The sequence below is a fragment of the Spermophilus citellus genome, assembly GCF_964194105.1.
Source record: "Spermophilus citellus genome assembly, chromosome: 2".
Taxonomy (NCBI): Eukaryota; Metazoa; Chordata; class Mammalia; order Rodentia; family Sciuridae; genus Spermophilus; species Spermophilus citellus.
In genome coordinates this window covers 39,680,672-39,701,250 of record NC_138183.1, presented here as the reverse complement: position 1 = coordinate 39,701,250, position 20,579 = coordinate 39,680,672, and the positions used below count along the sequence as shown (strand labels likewise).

The following is a 20,579-nucleotide window of genomic DNA, read 5'->3' as shown; positions in this document are numbered from 1 at the left end:
CTTATCTTTTTTTAAAATATATTTTTTAGGTGTTGACCTTTAATTTATTCATTTATTTACATGTAGTGCTGAGAACTGAACCCAGTGCCTCACATGTGCTAGGCAAGTGCTCTACCACTGAGCCACAACCCCAAACCCAAAAAATGCCTATCTTATCCGGTGTGATGGTACCTGCCTGTAATGTCAGCAGCTCAGGAGGCTGAGGCAGGAGGATCACATGTTTAAAGCCAGCCTCAGCAACTCAGCGAGGGGTCTCAAAATGTTTTTTAAAAAAGAGCTAAAGATGTGATACAGTAGTTGAGCACCCCTGGATTCAATCCCTAGTGCCAAAAAAAAAAAAAAAAAAAAAAAAGGAAGGAAGGAAGAAAAGAAAAATGCCTATTGGTCTGGTAACCAATCACTGACGACCTTAGGATGAAATGTCAAGAGAATAATGAGTCTGAAAGCTAGACTGCAAAAGAGAATGGGAGGTGAGAAAATGGGGACAGAATTTATAATACTCTAAAACAGTATGGATAACAAAGGGAAGAGAGTTACTAGTGGACAACAAAAGGAAGACAATCGTCAGAAATGTTTTCTTTCTTTAGTTGGGAGTGTCAGGAACCTATTTATTCTTCCTGGAACACAAACTGAAAGAGGCAGAAATGACAAATGAAAACAAGGTCTTATAAACAAAGGCATAAAAAAAGGTCAGAATCAAAGATCAAGGGATTTCTATGGCCAGAGACACACTCATCCTGAAGCTAAAGGAAAAGGAAAGATGAGTGTAAATATAGGCGATATTGTTAAGAAGGAAACAAAGGAAGACATTTGAGAGGAAAGCTGGAGGTGGTGGTCCACACCTGTAATCCTAATTATTTGGGAGGTGAGGAAGGAGGATTCCGAGTTCAAGGACAGCCTTGGCAACTCAGCAAGAACTTGTATCAAATTTTTAAAAGGAGGTAGAAATATAGCTCACTGGTATAGCCCGTGCCTAGCATACAGGAGATTCAATCTCCGGTAGAAAGAAAATTAATTAATTTGAGGGAAAACATATCTGATGACTGTAATTGACAGCATAAAATAACAATTAACAACAGAGTGAGGTGTTTGGGAATTTACTGAATAGTTGAAGGAAATCAATATGGGATAGTGATGACCAACCAAGACTTCAAAGTTAAGACTGCTTGAGTTCAAATCTTGAGAACCTACTCACTGTGTAACCCAGGCAAGTTATTTAAACTCAACACTTACCATTCCTGTTAATAGTGAAAATAGGATTAAAGGAGGAGCTTCAGATATGATAAAAGATCATCCAAAAGCGAAGACTGTGCAACTAAGGTCAAAAGACACAAATCTGTACGGTCTCCCCAAGTGAACAATCCTGACTCAAGTGTTCTACTAAATTCCCAACGTAAGTCAAATTCCCTAGAGTCCAAACATGGGCCATTTTAATTCCAAATGGGATGGGACCTCAAATATCCCTGCTTTGCAGATCCGCTCACGAGGAAAGGCTTGCTTCTGTCTTTTTCCTACAAGGCCTGTTGAGGACGCCACGAAGGGAGGCGCTTCTGGCGGAAAGTACCTTTCCCAACTGGTTGGGGCGGATCCATGAGCTAAGTTTTTTCGGCTTGTAGGGCGACCGAGGTGGGTAAGGGTGTCGCGAAGAGGGGCGGAGACCAACGTGAACACATGCTGAGACACGCCCACGAGAGCAGGAGGGAAGGATGAAGCGACAGGTATTAAGAAAGAAGCCGTGAGAGCGTCCTTCAGGCCACATCGCTCAAGGATAGCAGAAGCCCCGGCCTAATGCAGACACCCTCCTTCAACCCACACGGCCAAAAGACGAGGTAGGTCGGCCATGGCCTTACCTCAAGTTAACGAGACCAAAACGTTCACGTTACTCCTTCCGGGCTCCTCCGCTTCCGGCGCCACGGGATGACGTCACGAGCCGGCTGGCGAGCACCCCGGGCGCCGCTAGTTCCTCTCTCGAGAATTGACTGAAAGGGTGTCGCCCTGTTCCCGGATGGGAAAGCGCCTGTCCCAATTGGTCGCTCACAATTCCTAGTGTCGGTCCTGCCAGTTATCCCGGTGGGGAGACCTCTCTCAGCACCGCTCTACCTGAGGGCCACTCGCCTGTCACTGCCTCTGTCTCTGAATTAGGAAAGACAAAGCTGCAGTCTCCTCTGTGGCTTTTCTCCGCGGCATCTAGACACTCCCATTGTAAGAAGCAGTTCACTACATTTAGAGCCATCATTCAAGCCGAAGGCAGGACCCGCGGTAGCATTGCCGCCCCCTTTCTAAACTACAATCTGCTTTCTCCCTTTGAGAAGCGGTGGTGGGAAAGAAAAGACTGGAGAGCAGAGAAGCAGAGGGATACCTGAACTGAAGGACAATCAGGGAGGAGAAAATAAGAGGGCAGGATGAGATGTGTGTCGTGATTTTTATAGAAATTCCAAGATATTCCCTTAAAGTCACATATTCAGTTATTCAAAGGCATCTCAGTAGATGAAGGATCTGGCCAGCCGGGACAACTCAGCAAGACTGTCTCAAATTTTTAAAAAGGGTGGGGACATAGCTCTCGTAGAGCATTTCTAATTCCTATCTCCTGAGTGAAAGCAGTAAAGAATTTTTCTCAAATGAAAATTAAACTTAAGGAGTCCCATTTCTTGATCAATGTGGAATACTGTTTTCCTTCCTTGGAAAAGCAGAGATCCATTGTATGCTAGAGCTACCAAAACAAAAGGGTGGGAGGTGCTTGCGGGGAAACGAGAGAGGGAGAGAGAGAGAGGGAGAGAGAGAGAGGGAGGGGGAGGGGGAGAGGGGCTTTTGTTAGCAAAGATGCAGGTTTGTATTAGGATCACACTAGGAAGTGGGGAACACAGGAACTACCTCAGCAGCCACACAAGCCTCAAGGCTGAGGAATGTGGTTCACAACTGCTCAAGATTAAAAGAAGTAGTTCTGGTGACCTGGCCAGTTTTGTTGTTCACTCAGAATTAAGCTTCCCTTCGCCTCTGTTATACCTGGCCTGCCCTGGTGTTTCTTGTGTCTAACAATTTAATTGGATCATTCTAATTGCATTATTCATTGTATAATGTGCAAAAATTGGCAGCATTTCCATGCCCAGCTTGTTAAGTCTAGCCCATTGTGTATGGTGTATTAATGACCCCAAAAGCAAGGTCACATGGCATAATGTGTGGCTAAGGGCATGGCAGACTCTTAAGACTTTCAGTCTCCAGATACCATAGCACACACCTATAATCCTGGCAAATCAGGAGACTGAGGCAGGAGGAATCCAAGTCCGGAGACCAGCCTCATCAATTTAGGGAGGCCCTAAGCAACTTACCGAAAGCCTGTCTCAAACAAGGGCTGGGCATGTAGCTCTGTGGTAAAGCACCTCTAGATTCAATCCCCAGTACTTAAAAAACAAACAAACAGAAAAAGACAAAACTCTTTCGGTGACTTCACATTATTGTGCAAATAATCTCCAGAACTTTTCCATTTTGCAAAATTAAAGCTTTTGTCAATTAAACAACTCATTTTCCCCTCCCTAACCCCTATAACCCATTGTCCTACTTTCAGTTTCCATGAGTTTAACCACTCTAAAAGCTTCATCTAAATAAAATCATACAGTATTTGTCTTTTTGTGACTGGCTTATTTCACTTAGCATAATGTCCTGAATTTCATCCACATTGTAGCATGTAGCAGAATTTCCATTTGCAGGGTGAATACTATTCCATTGTGTATGCACTACATTTTATACATTTACCCATCAATGGACACTGGATTGCTGCTACCTTTTGGTTATTGTAAATAATGCTGTTATGAACATGAATATACAAACATCACTTCAAGATCTTGCTTTCAGGGCTACTGATGTAGCTCAATGTGGACTGCCTGCCCAGCATATGCAAGATGCTGAGGTTTAATCCCCAGTACACCCCTACCCACACACATAAGAGCTTGCTTTCAATTATGTCGGATCTACATACAAATAGGATTACTGGGTCAAATGGTAACTTTATTTTTAGTAGTTAGAAACTGACATAATGTTTCTCATAGCAGTTACACCATTTTACATTCCCATCAATAGTGTACAAAGAGTTCCAACTTTTCTACATTCTTACCAATACTTGTTCCTTTTTTTTTTATAGCAGCCATTCTCACCCACAGTGAGGTATTATCTCACTGTGGTTTTGATTTATATTTCTGAAAAGGTTAGTTCCATTTGTATATCTTCTGGAAAATATTCTTTTTGCCCATTTTTCACTTAGGTTATTTGTTTTGTTGTTGCTATTTAGTTCTTCACATATTCTGTATATTAACCTCTGATCAGACTTAATATTTGCAAAGATTTTCTCCCATTTTTCAGGTTTCCTATTCACTGTGTTGTGTCCTAGGATGCACAGAAAAAATGTGTTTTCTCATACTGGAGGATCAAACCCAAGGGCTTACATCACATTTTTTTTTTTTTTTAAGACAGGTTCATGCTAAGTTACTGAGGCTGGCCTCAAAAATATGATCGTCCTACCTCAGCCTTCTGAATTTCTGGGATTAGAGGCATGTGCCACCACACCAAGCAGAAATTTACATTGATATGGTTTAATTTTATCTCTAATTTTGTGGCCTCTGCCTTTGGTGTTGGCCAAGAAATCATTGCCAAATCTTTTCCTCTGATTTTCTAAGACTTTATAGTTTTAGATCTTACACTTAGGTCTTTGAATCATTTGTAGTTCATGTCTTATACTGTGTAAAGTGAGGGTCCAACTTCATTGTTTTTGTTTAGCTTTTTAAACAATGTCTCACTATATAGCCTAGGCTAGATTCAAACTTTTGATCTTTCAGCCTCAGCCTTCCCAAGTAGTTGGGATTACAGGTGGACATCACCACATCTGACTCAACTTCATTCTTTTGCATGTGGATATCCAGTTTTCCCAACACCATTTGTTAAAAAGATTGTTCTTTCCTCAATAAATGGTCTTGTCATCCGTGCCAAAAATCATTTGAGCCAAGCATACTAGTGTATGCCTATAATCCCAGTGATTCAGGAAGCTGAGGCAGGAATGTCACAAGTTTGAGACCAACCTCAACAATTTAGCAAGGCCTTCAGCAACTTAGTGAGAACCTGTCTCAAAATTTAAAAAAAAAAAAAATTAAAAGGCTGGGGATGTGCCCTGTAGCAAGCCTCTCTGGATTCAATCCCAGTATGGAAGAAAGGAGGGGGTGGGGAATTATTTAACCATTTATGCAAGGGTTTACTTCTAGGATTACTGTTCTATCCCATTGTTCTATGTCTATGTCTTTATGCCAGTACCACACCATTTTGATTACTATAACTTTATAATAATTTTTAATCAGGAAGTGTGAGATCTCCAACTTTGTTCTTTTTCCAACCGTTTTGGCTAATCTGCTCTAGGATTTTAAAAATCCCAACAGTTAGAAATTGGATCTCATATGAAAATCAGAATTCCTGGTCGCTTGAAAAAAAATCAATAAATCAAGCACATTCTGGCAACAAATAGTTAGAACTGAATAACTGACATCTGTTCTCCAGTTTGCCACTCTCTGCACCTACTTGATTATATAACCTGTCTGAACTCATAAAGGCCCTTCTTTCTTTGAGACTTCAAGATTCCTAATCTAGAGAAAAGCAGCCAGACCCAGAGGACCTACTTCATCTAAGGAAAAGGCAGTTGGAGCCAGAGGCTGTGCCTGGTCTGGTTCAAAGACTTGCTCTTAAGCAATAGTGTATATATAGCTAGAAAACCACATTTTGTTTCAGCATTTGGAAAGGTTATAGCAGAGTTCTCCAGAGAAATAGTAAGGGTAGGAGAGGGTTGGGAGGGGAGTCAGGAAAGGTCTATTTGAGGGGAAAGACCATAAACAAGTGAAGACTTGGATGGAAAAATATTCTAGGTCTATGATCCAAGTTGAGGAAAAATAATACACAAAGGCCTACAACAAGGAATTTAGCATATGCTTTCAGGCATCATAGAAATCCAGTGTAGGGGCTGGGGATGTGGCTCAAGCGGTAGCACCCTCGACTGGCATGCGTGCGGCCTGGGTTCGATCCTCAGCACCACATACAAAGATGTTGTATCCACAGAAAACTAAAAAAAATAAATATTAAAAAATTCTCTCTCTCTCTCTCCCCCCCTCTCTCACTCTCTCTCTCTCTCTCTCTCTCTTTAAAAAAAAAAAAAAAAAGAAAAGAAAGAAAGAAATCCAGTGTAGCTGAAAATCTAATGGACTTGGTAGTGAAAGGAAAACGGTGAAATCTGAACAAGAGCCAGATAGTAAACCGTTTAGGAATTATATGTGGGTTCATCATTCAGTGAAAAGTCAGTTGGAGAGTGACATAACTTGCCTTTCATTTTATGAAGATCACTGTGGCTGCTGTGAGGAAGAATGCATTGGAGGGGAGGGCAAGATTAGAAAGGCTGAGAACAGTCAGGAGTTTACTGATGTAGTGCAAAGGACGCTGGCAGCATGAACAAAGGGAGAGCAGTGAAACTGACTCAAGAGATATTTTGGAAATAGTAACAGGACAAGACAAGACATATTCTCTGTTGGCAGACCTTGGTCAGATGCCAAATAATAAAATTACTTAGTTGTAATAGGACCAAAACCAACTGAAACAGAAATTTAGATGCATGTTTCATATATCCAGAAACTTCTTACTACAAAAACTGTGATGTTGCCTGCATGTTTCCTCTGGTTCCAGGAGCCTTCTCTGACCACACAAAGGATAAAGTGAGGGAATTGATACCCCCCAAGAGCAGTAATGAAAATGATGTAAAGAAGTGGTGGGGTAGGGCTAGGGCTGTGGCTCAGAGGTAGTGCACTTGCCTGGCATGTGTGAGGCACTGGGTTCAATTCTCAGCACCACATAAAAATAAATAAATAAAATAAAGGTCTATCGACAACTTAAAAAAAAAATCTAAAAAAAGTAGTGGGGTAGGGCTGGGGTTGTGGCTCAGTGGCAGAGTGCTTGCCTAGCATGTGTGAGGCACTGGGTTCAATTCTCAGCAGTGCATATAAATAAATAGATAGATAGATAGATAGATAGATAGATAGATAGATAAAAACAAAGGGCCATTGACACCTAAAAAAGTTAAGATGAAGATGAAGATGAAGATGAAGACTAAGAACAAGAAGAGGAGGAGGAGGAGGAAGAGGTTGGATAAACAGCTCCCCACCCCCTCATGCAACAGATTTGAAGCAGCAATGTAATACCTCCTAGGGCTTCCTAGCCAGCTGCTCAGTGAGGTAACCTGCACCCCATACTGGTTTCCTTCCCATCCCTGTCCCAATTCTTCATTCTCCTACTAGTATTTCTTGAAATCATCTCTTAACAAAGTACAGATGCTCAGATCCTTATGTCCATGTCTCCTGCTGTTTCCCAACTTTGTTATGTTGTAGCCAAAAAATAAAATTAAATAAAAAATAAAATTATAGTATTTGCAAAACACACTGGAGTAAACTTGAGGTGACTAGAGAAGTCCTATGAGGAAGACGGTAAAAAAATTCTCATATTTTATTTATTATTATATACAATAAGAAAGATTTTTAACCAGAGTATTTAAGAACTAGAGGTATAGTTTAGTGGTAGAACACTTGCTTAGCACGTACAAGACCCTAGATTTGATCCCTGGCACCACAAAATCAATTAATTAGTAAGAATTAATTTAAGTAGCATATGAGGAAATAATATTGATTTTAGTCAATATTTTTAAGTTTTCATGAGAAACTCAAGCATGTTTCTGAGAACATACCTTTATGACATTGCTTTTCATGATGAAATAGTTATACAGTTTCTGATTAAGATGTTTTAATGATAACGTTCACAAATTCTTGGTAGTCATGCCTATAACTGGAGAGCAGCTCTATCCTATAAACATGATGATATATCCATAAACTACACCCTACAATTTACTTTAAAATCTTCCACCTATAATTTGTACTTTGTTTTCAACTCCTGCTTTTAGGACTGGTGAATTTCTCCCACAATGTGCTGATTTTACAACTGTGTTAGTTAGCTTTTTGTCACTGTAACCAAAAGACCTGACAAGAACAACTTAAAAGGAGAAAAAGGTTACTTTGGCTCACAGTTTCAGAGGTTCAGGCCATTGTCAGTCTAAGCTCTAGGCCCAAGATGAGACAGAACATCATGGCAAAAAGGCCTACTAGAGGCAAACTGCTCAGTTCATGACAGCCAGGAAGCAGAGGGAGAATGAGTGCAAGGAGCCAGGGATAATGCAATACCCACAGGCATGTTCCCAGTGACCTACTTCCTCTGACCATGCCCTACCTGCCTACAGTCATCACCCATTGATCCTTTCAAATGACAAATCCAACAAATGGATTAATCCACTGATTAGGTTATAGTTCTCATAACCTGATCATTTCACCTCTGAACATTCCTGCATTATCTCACACATGAGCTAAGGGATACCTCATAACCAAATCATAACATAGCATAATTATCTCAAGGATCTAATTTCCAAAGGTTAAGGAATAGTCACTGTACTCCCAAATACTGATACTCATACCATGGATGGGTCATGTCAGAATGTATATTTCAATTCAGCAATGCTTCTCTGTGTAAATCACAGATGTTGTGGTAGACATCCTGAAATTTCTTATAAATATTAAGAAGAAAAACAGAAATTTCTTCTAGCTCATCCCACCTTGCTGTCCCCTATCTCTTCATTCCCAGACTTTTTACAACATTGAACTTCCTGTCCTTTCCCACATCCCAATATATCAGTCTTTTTAATTCTTTTATTTCATACTATCCACTCTGGATTGTTCTTTCTTTTCTATCTAATCCACTCTTGGTCCTTCCAATCCATTCACATCTCACTTGGATAAAATACTTCAAAACATGATAAATCTCATTATGTCATCCCACTGTTCAAATCCTCTCAAAGACTTCCACTGTACAAAAAAAAAAAAGTAAGACTATTGTAAAATCCTTGTTTAGTCTTACTTCTAGAGAAGCTCTTGTCCAACTCTCCAATTCCATATATCCTTCCCTTTTAACCTATTAAACAAGAGCTTTCTTTCCATTTCTTGAACCCACTCAGTAAGTTTCCTGAATTGAAACCTAGAAAACTTCTCAAGCTACTTTACAGATTGATGGGTCTACCCTCTGTACCACCTCCAAACCATATGAATCCTATCCTATCCAAACGTTCACAATCACAGATAGGCAATAGCAGGTCCCATAACAGGAGGACCTGCGATTCTTGACACTTTTATATCAGTTATATCAGTCCCTCCTGAAGGTCCAATGGGAGGGACATTGCTGTGTGAGCCCACATGGACACTTGCATCCCAGTATCTAGGGTGTTTGGCTTGCAGCCAGATGAAAGCGATTCCAGTTCTCCATTACACGTCTATTTATTTATTCATTCATTCAACCCTTCAGCACCTTCTATTATAAGGCATCATTCTCAGAACTGGGACTAACAAAGTGAACAAAATTACTGCTTTCAAGAGCTTACAATATAGAGGGGGAAAGCAGCCCATAAACAAAAAAATGTGTAGATTATATGAGGGCAAATTCTATAAAGAAAAAAATAGGGTTGAGAATATTCTGCATACTGTGGAAAGGTTTCTCTTGAACAGAACTCAAAGAAGGAAATCTTGTGGATATCTGGGTAAAATGATAAATCATCAAAGGATTTTAGTTAGAAGATTGACTTTTTTTTTTAAGGTGGGGTCTTGACATTGGCCTGTCTCAAACTCCTAGGCTGAAATGATCCTCCTACCTCAGCTTCTTGAATAGCTGGGGCTATAGGCATGTACCAGCACACTTGGCTTTGACTGTGACATATTTTTTTTAAAGGATCACCTTATTTTATGGTACTAGGATCTTAAGAGAAGGGATAGTTTTCAACTCTGCAGTTTCTTCAAATTTAGATGCCTATATCCATTCAACAAACACATAAGAGTGTCTCCTCTGCCAGGCAGTAAGCTAGGTTTTTAGGACAGAGAGGCCATGAAGCCAGACATAGGCCTTCCCTTAAGGAGCTTTCAGTCTAATAAGGACAGCTCTAGCACACATTCCCTTCTCCCAGTCTACTTCTCTGAACTTACTAGTATCCTTACTGCTAGATAATGACTTACCGGTTCTTTCTCTCATTTGTCTTTCCCATTACATTTTAGATTGGATGCTTAGTGGCATTTTCCTGAGCATGGTTTGGCTCCTCTTGACACTAAATTTGTAGGTCTACACTTTTATACTATTCAGCCAACCCTAGGACCCTCCTTCCTTGTTACCCTTTTCATTAGCAAAGCTCCAGCTCTCCATATCAAAATAACTCAGTTTCATCAAATATACTCTTTCTTCACCATAGTTTCAATCACAGTAAAATTTCGATTAGGTAGAGAGAAGTTATGGGAGGGGAGTGGAGGGGAAGGGGGAAAGGAAGGACAGAAGAATAAAATAGACATTATTATTGCTGTATGTATATATGTAACTGCATGACCAACGTGATTCTACAACCTGTACACTCAGAAAAATGAGAAATTATATGTCAAGATCATTGTACTGTCATGTGTATCTAATTAAAACAAATAAAAAAAGATACAGAGTAAAATTTCTACTTACACAGAATATTACTAAATTATATGGCCTATAACAAAAAAATTCAACAATTTCCAAAGGGCTTTGATATAGAAGAGACCTACTTACCTCTATAAGAAATCTTATAGAAGTCACCATCTATGTGACTTCTCCCCAGATAACTTGTGTGCATGTGTACGTGCGTGCTGCTGTGAATCAAACCCAGGGCCTCCTGCATGTTAGACAAGTGCTCTAACACTGAGCAACATTCCCAGGACCTCATGAGATATTTTAGAGAGAAGGAGAATAGCAAATATGATTGAGGGGGTAAAAAGAACACTTATTTAGTCTTTTTCTCTATGGTAGTCTATTACTTCAGTAGATCCAGTGATTCACACTTCTCAGAATTTTCACCTTTGTATAGTTTTGCTCAACATTTGACTCAGGACAAGGCCAATTGACTGGCTTTGGCTAATGGGACATTAACAAGCTCAATGCAAGCAGAACATTGATAGTGTTTACACACTACAGCCTACATAGTTAAGTTCTTGAGGTGCTCCTGTTCAGAACCCAGCTGCCATGTGGTAAGGAACCCAAACTCAACACTGAAAGAAAACCAAGCACCCAGCTGAGCTCCCAACCAAAAGCCAGCATACAAGAGATCTAGCTTGGAAGTTAGATTCTCCAACTCCAGTTAAGCCAACTCAGCAGATGCTACATGAAACAGAGATAAGCTGTCCCTGCTAAACCCTGGCCCAATTGCAGAATTTTGAGCAATTACATTACCAAATTTGGAGGTAGTAGGACTGGGGATGTGGCTCAAGCGATAATGCACTCACCTGGCATGCTCAGGGCGCTGGGTTCGATCCTCAGCACCACATAAAAATAAAATAAAGATGTTGTGTCCACCGAAAACTGAAAAATAAATATTAAAAAATTCCCTCTCTCTCTCTCTCTCTCTCTCTCTCTCCTCTCTTCTCTCTTCTCTCTTCTCTCTTCTCTCTTTAAAAAAATTTGGAGGTGGGCTGGGGATGTGGCTCAAGCGGTAGCGCGCTCGCCTGGCATGCGTGCGGCCCGGGTTCAATCCTCAGCACCACATACCAACAAAGATGTTGTGTCCACCGAGAACAAAAATAAATAAATAAATAAATTCTCTCTCTCTCTCTCTCTCTCTCTCTCTCTCTCTCTCTCTCCCCCTTTCCTCTCTCTTAAAAAAAAATAATAGATAAGGAATTGCGTTTGATCTTACCTTCTTCCCTTGGGACCTCTTTCCATTGCTTTCTTTTAAAAAAATAAATAAATAAATAAATATATATATATATATATATATATATATATATATATATATATATAAAATATAAAAAAAAATTTGGAGGTAGTACATTAAGCAGCATGAAATAACTAGAATATTCCCTTTAAAAAGAAAAAAAAGGCACTATACCTACTGTATACTGGATTTTTGTGGCGTGCAGTACTGGAGATTTAACCCAAGAGCACTTTACCACTGAGATACATCTGTAGTTCTTGCTAAGTTCCTGAGGTTCTCACTAAATTACCCAGGCTGGCCTCAAACTTGCAATCCTCCTGCCTCCACCTCCCAAATCACTGGAATTGCAGGCATGTGCCACCACATCACACCTGACTGTGTGCTGGAATTCCTAAAACTAATATTTGAATCAAGGTTCAATTTTCCTTATAGGAGAACTGCCTTATATACTATGTAAATGTCAGTTTAATGTCTGTACCCCAACTCATTCTGTAAGCTCAGAGGGAAAGGATTATGTCCATAATGGTCAACATTGTTTCACTGACCTAGAAAAGACCCTGGTATAGCAGGCATTCAATCAATATTTTAGTTAATCAGTTGGAGATGTAGTTCATTGGTAGAGAACACTTCAGTGGAAAAAAAAATCAACATTATATTATACTAACTAGCTATATTATTTCCTCTGCTTGAATTAGGATAGTAATTTCTATGACCATTATTGTTATTAGCAAACACTTATATAATGCTTATTACATGTAGATACTGTTCTAAGCACTTTGTATATAGACTCATACATTGTTTAACAATGGAGATATGTTCTGAGAATTGCATCATTAGGCAATTTTGTCATTGTGTAAACATTGTAGGGTATACTTGGATAAAATATGATAGCCAAGAAGTTACTAAGTAATATAATCTTATGAGACCACAACTGTATATGCAGTTTATCGTTAAACTAAAACCATTATATTAATTTAATCTTCACAATAACCCAATGAGCTAGATACTATTATTATTCCTTTTAAAAATCTTTTATTGATTTTATTTTTTTAAATACATGACAGCAGTGTAATGCATTGCAATTCTTATTACACATATAGAGCACTTATTTTCCTTTTTACAGATGAGGAAAACTAGACATGCTTATGATAGGACCAGGATAAAAATCCAGATAGACTGTTTCCAGAATCCATTCTTTTTTTAATATTGGGGATCAATCCCAGGACCTCATACAAGCTAAGCATGCATTCTACCACTGAGCTACATTCTCAGCCCTCAGAATCATACTCTTAACTCCTACACTATCTTTCCCTGTTTCCTGTCCTAGGTCTGGCAGTGCCCTTGCACTGTAAGATTGTAAGATTATGCAGCAGAAGAGGAATAGCAGAACAGCATCTTCTTCACCACTTATCACCATGAAGGCATTATCATGACTAGGCAGGTTGAAAGCTATACATAGGAGTCAACCTCCTGCTCCATAAAGCCTTTATGATGTCAGTGACAAGAGGAAGATTAAAGTCAGGGATGAGAACTGGTAACAACCATCTGGAAAAGACTTTTACACTAGGCCCCATCCTAGGCCTCTAACTCTAGTGGCTAAAATGACTCAACTCCATCCTGTGAGCTTAGCCCAACCCCAGTCTCCCAACAGGACTATAGATAGCTCTGAGTCAGTAGCTGCTAGCTCAGTGCTAAATCCCTTTTAATGTTACTATGACTCGAGGTTGGGTCTTCCTGATGCTCACATGGAGACTGACAGCAAAGGCCAACTTTGGTACCATTACCAGACCTGCTTTTGCTCTGAGGAACATCCTGGATTCAGGAGTCTAAATATAATTCATGGTTACCTGAAGGCTGACCTCTCAGTTGGATAAGAACAGTACTTTTCAATGCTATCACCACCAGCAAGTGTGTAGGCACACACATAAAAACAATGCTGGTCTCCCTCCCATATTTGGAGAAAATATGAGAAATTTAGCATTAAAATGGTAGCTAATCCAACAATAAAGAAATATTCCCTTAATAGCTACAAAAGAGATGCAGATTGCAGAAGCAGGACTTCAGGTCTTGATAATCACAGAAGTCTTCTAGAAGAAGTCTTTGAACTGGATCTTCTCCTTTAGACATTAACACTTTTTTGATACCTACTATCTGCCAATCACTGTGCTAGGTGCTCGAGATAAAACATTAAGCCATGATCATCAAGACAGCTCTCCACTTCAAAAGCATTGCTTTATCCTAGTGAATTGCCTTTTGTTGTGCAGCCATCAGGCTGTAAGAAGCATCCCTCTGAACTGGTCATCTAGTCAGGAACACTGTCAAGAACACTGCTCCTCATATAACACAATGTGCTCTTCACAGGCATTTCTGGGAGACATTCCAATCTGATCTTACTTCCAGGAATAGTTTTACTTCTCCAGAGTAATAGGGTTTTTTTTTTGTTTTATTTTTTTGGTGCTGGGCATTGAACCCAGGGCCTTGTGCATGTGAGGCAAGCACTCTCTCAACTGAGCTATATCCCCAATCCTGTTTTTTATTTTCATACATCATGAATTGTAGGACCAATGATGTTGTCTGTTTAGAGACAAATTCATGGCTCACCTGTAGTAAATATGAAGATCATTTCTATATGCATATTTAGTTTTGCCTCTGGTTCTATGTTGTCTCTGACCATGTCTTTTAAATTTCTTCATTCTTCACACTTTCAATTTACAGCATCTTGGGGTGTGTGGTTGTCTTGTTTTGGTTTTTGCATGTGTGTTTGGAAGTGGCTCTTAATTCTTTTGGAAGAAGGCATTTTCATTATCTTCAATGTTTATAATACAGTGTATATATATATAAATGCAAAGATAAAGGTGTGTCCACAGGGTGATGTAGGACCATGACAGAGCTTATAAATTAGTCAAAAGCATTACAGAAGTTGGGAATAGGGGCATTCACCCGTAATCTCAGTTACTCTGGAGGCTAAGGCAGGAGGAGGACAAATTCAAGGTCAGTCTGAGCAACATAGCAAAACCCTCTCTCTCTCTCTTTTTTTTTTTAAGAGAGAATATTGGGCTGGGGATATGGCTCAAGCGGTAGCGCGCTCGCCTGGCATGCGTGTGGCCCGGGTTGGATCCTCAGCACCACATACCAACAAAGATGTTGTGTCCGCCGAAAACTAAAAAATAAATATTAAAAATTTCTCTCTCTCTCTCTCTCTCTCTCTCTCTCTCTCTCTTTAAAAAAAATCCTTGAAAAAAAAAAAGAGAGAGAATATTTATTTTTTAGTTTTCGGCAGACACAACATCATTGTTTGTATGTGGTGCTAAGGATCAAACCTGGGCCGCACGCATGCCAGGGGAGCGCGCTACAGCTTGAGCCACATCCCCAGCCCCGCAAAACCCTCTCTTAACAAAAAGTTAAAAGAACTAAGGCCTGGGGCTGGGGCTGGGGCTGGGGCTCAAGCGGTAACGCGCTGGCCTGGCACACGCGGGGCGCTGGGTTTGATCCTCAGCACCACATACAAGTAAAGATGTTGTATGCACCGAAAAACTAAAGAATAAATATTAAAAAATTCTCTCTCCTCTCTCCAAAAAAAAAAAAAAAAAAAAAAAAGAACTAAGGCTGTAACTCACTGGAAGTGCTTACCTAGCATGCACAAAGTCCTGGGTTCATTCCCCAGTTCCACAAAATAATAATAATAATTTTAAAATAAAGCATTAGAAATGACAGCACTGGGGTCACTGCTTGAGGTGTTTTTGTTGTTGTTGTTGTTGTTTGCTGTTCTTTGCTTCATTGAGGATGTTGTAGAGTTTATTCATAATACATCAATCTTCAAAATTAGGTGGTTGCCAAATTCAAGATACTTTTTAAAAATCTTGTAGAAATTAGTGTCATAGCATTGATTTAGGGAACACCACAGAAATTATTTACAGTAAATTAAAGCTATTGCCACGAGTTCCCTTTCATCAATTTTTTTCTCACAAAAACATTATGGGACAAAACCATTAACATCTGTGTCAGAATTTATGTGCAGAGAAGGAAATTCAGATGGAATATCCAACTTTACCTAGAAGATATTTGATAGCAAAGTGAGCAGAATTAAAATAATTATCTGGAAGATGTATATTCACAAATTACCACTAACTGAATTATTGAAATAAATGATGCCAAATAGGATTAAGGAGTTTCATTTATGCAGACTAAGTGCCTAAGATTTGTCAGTGATATTAAAAGTCATTTTGTGGCTGGGCACAATGGAACACACCTGTAATCCCAGCCACTCAGTAGGTTGAGGCAGAAGCATCATCTTTTTTTTTTTTTTTTTGGGGGGGGGGCATACCAAGGATTGAACTCAGGGGCACTTGACCACTAAGCCACATCACCAGCTCTATTTTGTATTTTATTTAGAGACAGGGTTTCACTGAGTTGCTTAGCACCTCACTTTTTGCGGAGGCTGGCCTTAAACTCATGATCCTCCTGTCTTAGCCTCCAGAGCCACTGATATTCAGGTATGTGCCACGGCCCTCAGCTGAGGATCACCTTCTTAAAAACAGGATCTTCCTAAATTGCTTAGGGCCTCATTAAATTGCTGAGGCTAGCTTAGAATTTGAGGTCCTACTACCTTAGACTCCCAAGTCACTCGGATTACAAGCTTGGGCCACTGCAGCCAGATAAAAACATAATAATAATTAGTTTAATAAATAATTTTTTGGCAATACTAAGAATTGAGCCCAGGGTCTCGAATATACTAGGCAAGCATTCTGCCACTGAGCTACAACCCAGTCCTTTCTATTTTTAGATAGGATCTCACCAAGTTGCTGAGGCTAGTCTCAAATGTGTGGTCTTCCTACCTCATCTTCCCAAGTAGCTAAGATTAGAGACATATGCCACCATGGGGGATCCCATAATTTTTCTTTAAAAGAAAGGAAACAGGGGCTGAGGATGTGGCTCAAGCGGTAGCGCGCTCGCCTGGCATGCGTGCGGCCCAGGTTCAATCCTCAGCACCACATACCAACAAAGATGTTGTGTCTGCAGAGAACTAAAAAATAAATATTAAAAATTAAAAAAAAAAAAGAAAGGAAACAGTACACCAAGTATACCTATGTTTACTATTAAATCTTTCAGCTATCAGGCTAGACCTTAAAAAGAATACTACTCTGGGGTTGGGGCTGTAGCTCAGTGGCAGAATGTCTGCTTGGCATGTGTGAGGCACTGGGTTCAATCCTTAGCAAGACATAAAAATAAACAAATAAAATAAAGGCATTCTGTCTGTCTACACTACCAAAAAAATTTTTTTCTTTTTAAATACTACTACTCTGTCTGCATTGTGCATTCTTAAATTAGGCTAAAACAGAATGCATTACTCTTTATATCCCTCACCCTTTTCTCTTCCTTTTTAGTGCTGCAGATTGAACTCAAGGCCTTCCATGTGCTAAGCCCATGCTATACTACTGAGCTATATTCTCAGATCTATCTTTCACCTTTAAAGCAATTAAAAAAAAAAAAAACTTTTTGGGCTGGGGGCTCGATGGTAGAGTGCTTGTTTTGCATACAAGAAGCCCAAGATTCTATCCCCAGCACTACAGGAAAAAAAAAAAAAAAACTTTCAGAAGTTTTAAAATAAAATTCAAACTTCTTAGTATTGTGCCCAAGCCCTTATGACTTGGCTCCTGCCATGGCTATAGTCATCTCCAGTTAAACTCCATGGACACTTACGATCTAGCCATACAATTTATTGAAAGTTGCAAAGTATCCCAATGAAATGTGGCTTTTACTTAGCCTTATAAACTTTAAATGGCCAAAAATATATATTTAGACATTAAATGAAAACCTAATACACTAAAGGGAATAACTGTAATGTGTGACAGACTAATATCAACTATCCCTAACATAAAAGTGCCAATATAGCTGGGCATATGCCTGTCATCCTAGTGATTCAGGAAGCCAAGGCAGGAGGAGAGTATGTTCAAGGCCAGCCTGGGCAACACAGAAAGACCTTGTCTCAAAATAAAAAAATTTAAAAGGCTAAGGATGTAATTCAGCAGTAGAGCATGCCTTGGTTCACTCCCCAGCACTGCAACAACAAAGTGTTTGTAGAACACTGGAAATTGGGCTGGGGATGTGGCTCAAGCGGTAGCGCGCTCTCCTGGCATACGTGCGGCCCGGGTTCGATCCTCAGCACCACATACAAACAAAGATGTTGTGTCCGCCAAAAACTAAAAATAAATATTAAAAATTCTCTCTCTCTCCTTTAAAAAAAAAAACACTGGAAATTGCTGAAATGTTCATCAATGGGAATAGTCATACTATATATTATGAAGTTTTCAAAAAAAGACAAGGTAGATTTATTTATCCTAACAATAAAAAGACAATAAAGTGTAAAAGGCATAAATTGTAAACATCATGTGTAGTATGATCCCTTTTTCTTCTCTTTTTCCTTGGTGGTACTGGGGATTGAACTCAGGGGTGCTTTCCCATGGAGGTGCATTCCCAGCCCTTTTTTTTTTTTTTTCTTTTGGGAGTCTCCCTAAGGTTCCCAGGTTGGCCTTAAACTTGCAATCCTCCTGCCTCAGCCTCCCAAATCCTTTGGATTACAGGCTGGCAATATGATCCCACTTCTATACAAAAAAGATCATATATAAAGTTATTGCTAATGTTTTTATATTTTATGTAAATAAGGATGTTTTTCTTTTTTCTTTTCTTTACAGCAGTGCTGGGGATTAAACTTGGGACTCTCACATGTTAGGCAAGCACTCTACCACTGAGTTTGCTTCCTAAAAATGTTAACTTCTATTACTGAAAAAGAATATTCATAAGTACATTTTCAACATCATTGAAATCTATTAAGAAAAAAAGTCAAAATATGTAATGATAGGTATTTGGGGGGTTTTGTGCTTTTTAGTGAATGCTTAGCTTACATGTTTACCAGTGAGCTACATTCCCAGCACTAATGATAGCTTTGGGGGTGGGGGGTAGTACCAGGGAATGAACCCAGGGGCACTTAACCACTGAGCCACATCCCTTGCTTGGATTTTGTTTGTTTGTTTTTGAGACCGAATCCCACTAAGTTGTTTATGGCCTCATTAAGTTGCCGAGGCTGGATTTGAACTTGCAATCCTCCTGCCTCAACCTCCCAAGCCTTAATGATGGTTTTTAAAGCAACTAAGAATTCTCTAACTTTGTGTGAGGTTGACAAGTTACTAATTCAAAGCTTACATAATAAAGAGAGGATGTTATTCTTTTTTAATTTTTTGAACAAGCACTATATTCAAATGAATTAAAAATTCAGAAGTTACACAATGGTAAATTGTGAAATCTCTTCCTCCCATCCACTTCTACCCAGTCAGCACCCCACGTGTAACCATATTACATATTTCAATGTATCTTTCAAAAACAGTCTCCACACATACAGTTCAAGTAAAAAGTACGTTTTTTCTTTAAAAAAAAAAAACAACTTTTATGACCTTTATTGTATTGTTCAAATGAGGAATTCTCAATAAATGAGTTTGTGAACATGAAATGTATTTTCAATATCAGATATCATAGTCTTATGTTGGCAGTCTGAAGGACTGGAATCATACTTGCACCTTTCTCAAGTAGTAGGAATTTCATTGGGTTCCTGAGGGAAAAACAAACACTAAACAATGGTCATCTAAATGATGGCAACATTTACAAAACACCAAACATGGTGATCTTACTGTAAAAACTCCTGGTTCATATGCTTAACCAACATTAGATTCACAGATGCATAGCTCATGTTATAGTAAAAAGTAGGAACTTTAGGACTATAACACCATTGACGATATTTAACTATTGTTCTCTACTAATTTTTCATTTTTTCACACTTGCTGGTCTCTGCCTCAGATGTTCATCTGAGTACTTGTTGGTGCAAGACTCCCCTTTTCTACTAAACATGACAGTTTACTTTTATTATCACCTATCACACTATACTCCTTCATGTTTCTGGTTCCCTGTGTGCTGAGTTTCTTCAAGGCAGGGACCATGACTTTTTTTTTTCTTGGTACTGGGGATTGGACCCAGGGGTGTTTTACCACTGAACTACATCCTCAGCCCTTTTTATTTTGAGAGAGGTTGCTGAGGCGGCCTAGAACTTGCCTTCTTCCTGCCCTCAGCTTCCCGAGTCACTGAGCAACCCCACCCAGCAACTTAAACAGAATTTCTATATTACCAAGCCCTAGTATGATGCCTGGCAGTATTAGACTTTCAGTTAAAAGTGTTAAAGGGAAAAAAAAAAATTATACCAAAGATGATACTTGAGAAGGTAACACCTAAAGTGTTTGTCAGGCAAAACAAAAGCACAGAGGTAAAAAAAAAAAAAAAAAAGTAGTTTGCAAAACTGAAGATAGTTCTGTGTGAATGAAATAACAGTTCAAATTAAGAGATAAGGTGGAAGAGGTAGCATGGGATACTTCCAAGGTGAGGTTCAAAATCTTTAGCTTAATCAAGATATTCCAAGAGATGAAGGTGTTCCCAACTAGCTTTGAACCAATTCAGTTCCCTTAGCTATGGCTACAATTGCTTGCAATTTCCTAAAAACATATTCCACCAGTTTAGTCTTCCCTTGTGCCTTGTCCTTTACTCATATACTTTCTCCCTTCTTCAAAACTCGCCTCAATTGCCAACTTCATAGCCAAACTCTACCTGATCTATCTGAAAACAGGAACCTCCCCTGTGCTGACCTCTATCGTAGTTTCTCTTTCAGTTCTTTTGACTCATTTGGCTCCACACTAAAGTCTAAAGTGAATCTGGTGTT

At 39.3% G+C, this 20,579-nt stretch overlaps 1 protein-coding gene across 5 annotated transcripts in view; it reads right to left on the bottom strand.

The window, feature by feature from the left end:
- The window catches only part of APTX (aprataxin), a 32,207-nt gene that overhangs the window by 10,274 nt on the left and 1,354 nt on the right, over nt 1-20,579 (bottom strand). For 2 of the 5 annotated variants that reach the window (XM_081273967.1, XM_081273963.1), the window contains exon 1: nt 1,565-1,844. The exons of 1 other annotated variant lie outside the window; for it this stretch is intronic. In XM_081273967.1, coding sequence (XP_081130093.1) covers nt 1,565-1,592 — 28 coding nt within the window. In that variant the 5' untranslated portion in view covers nt 1,593-1,844. 2 more of the 5 variants (XM_081273964.1, XM_081273965.1) reach the window with 2 other exon arrangements.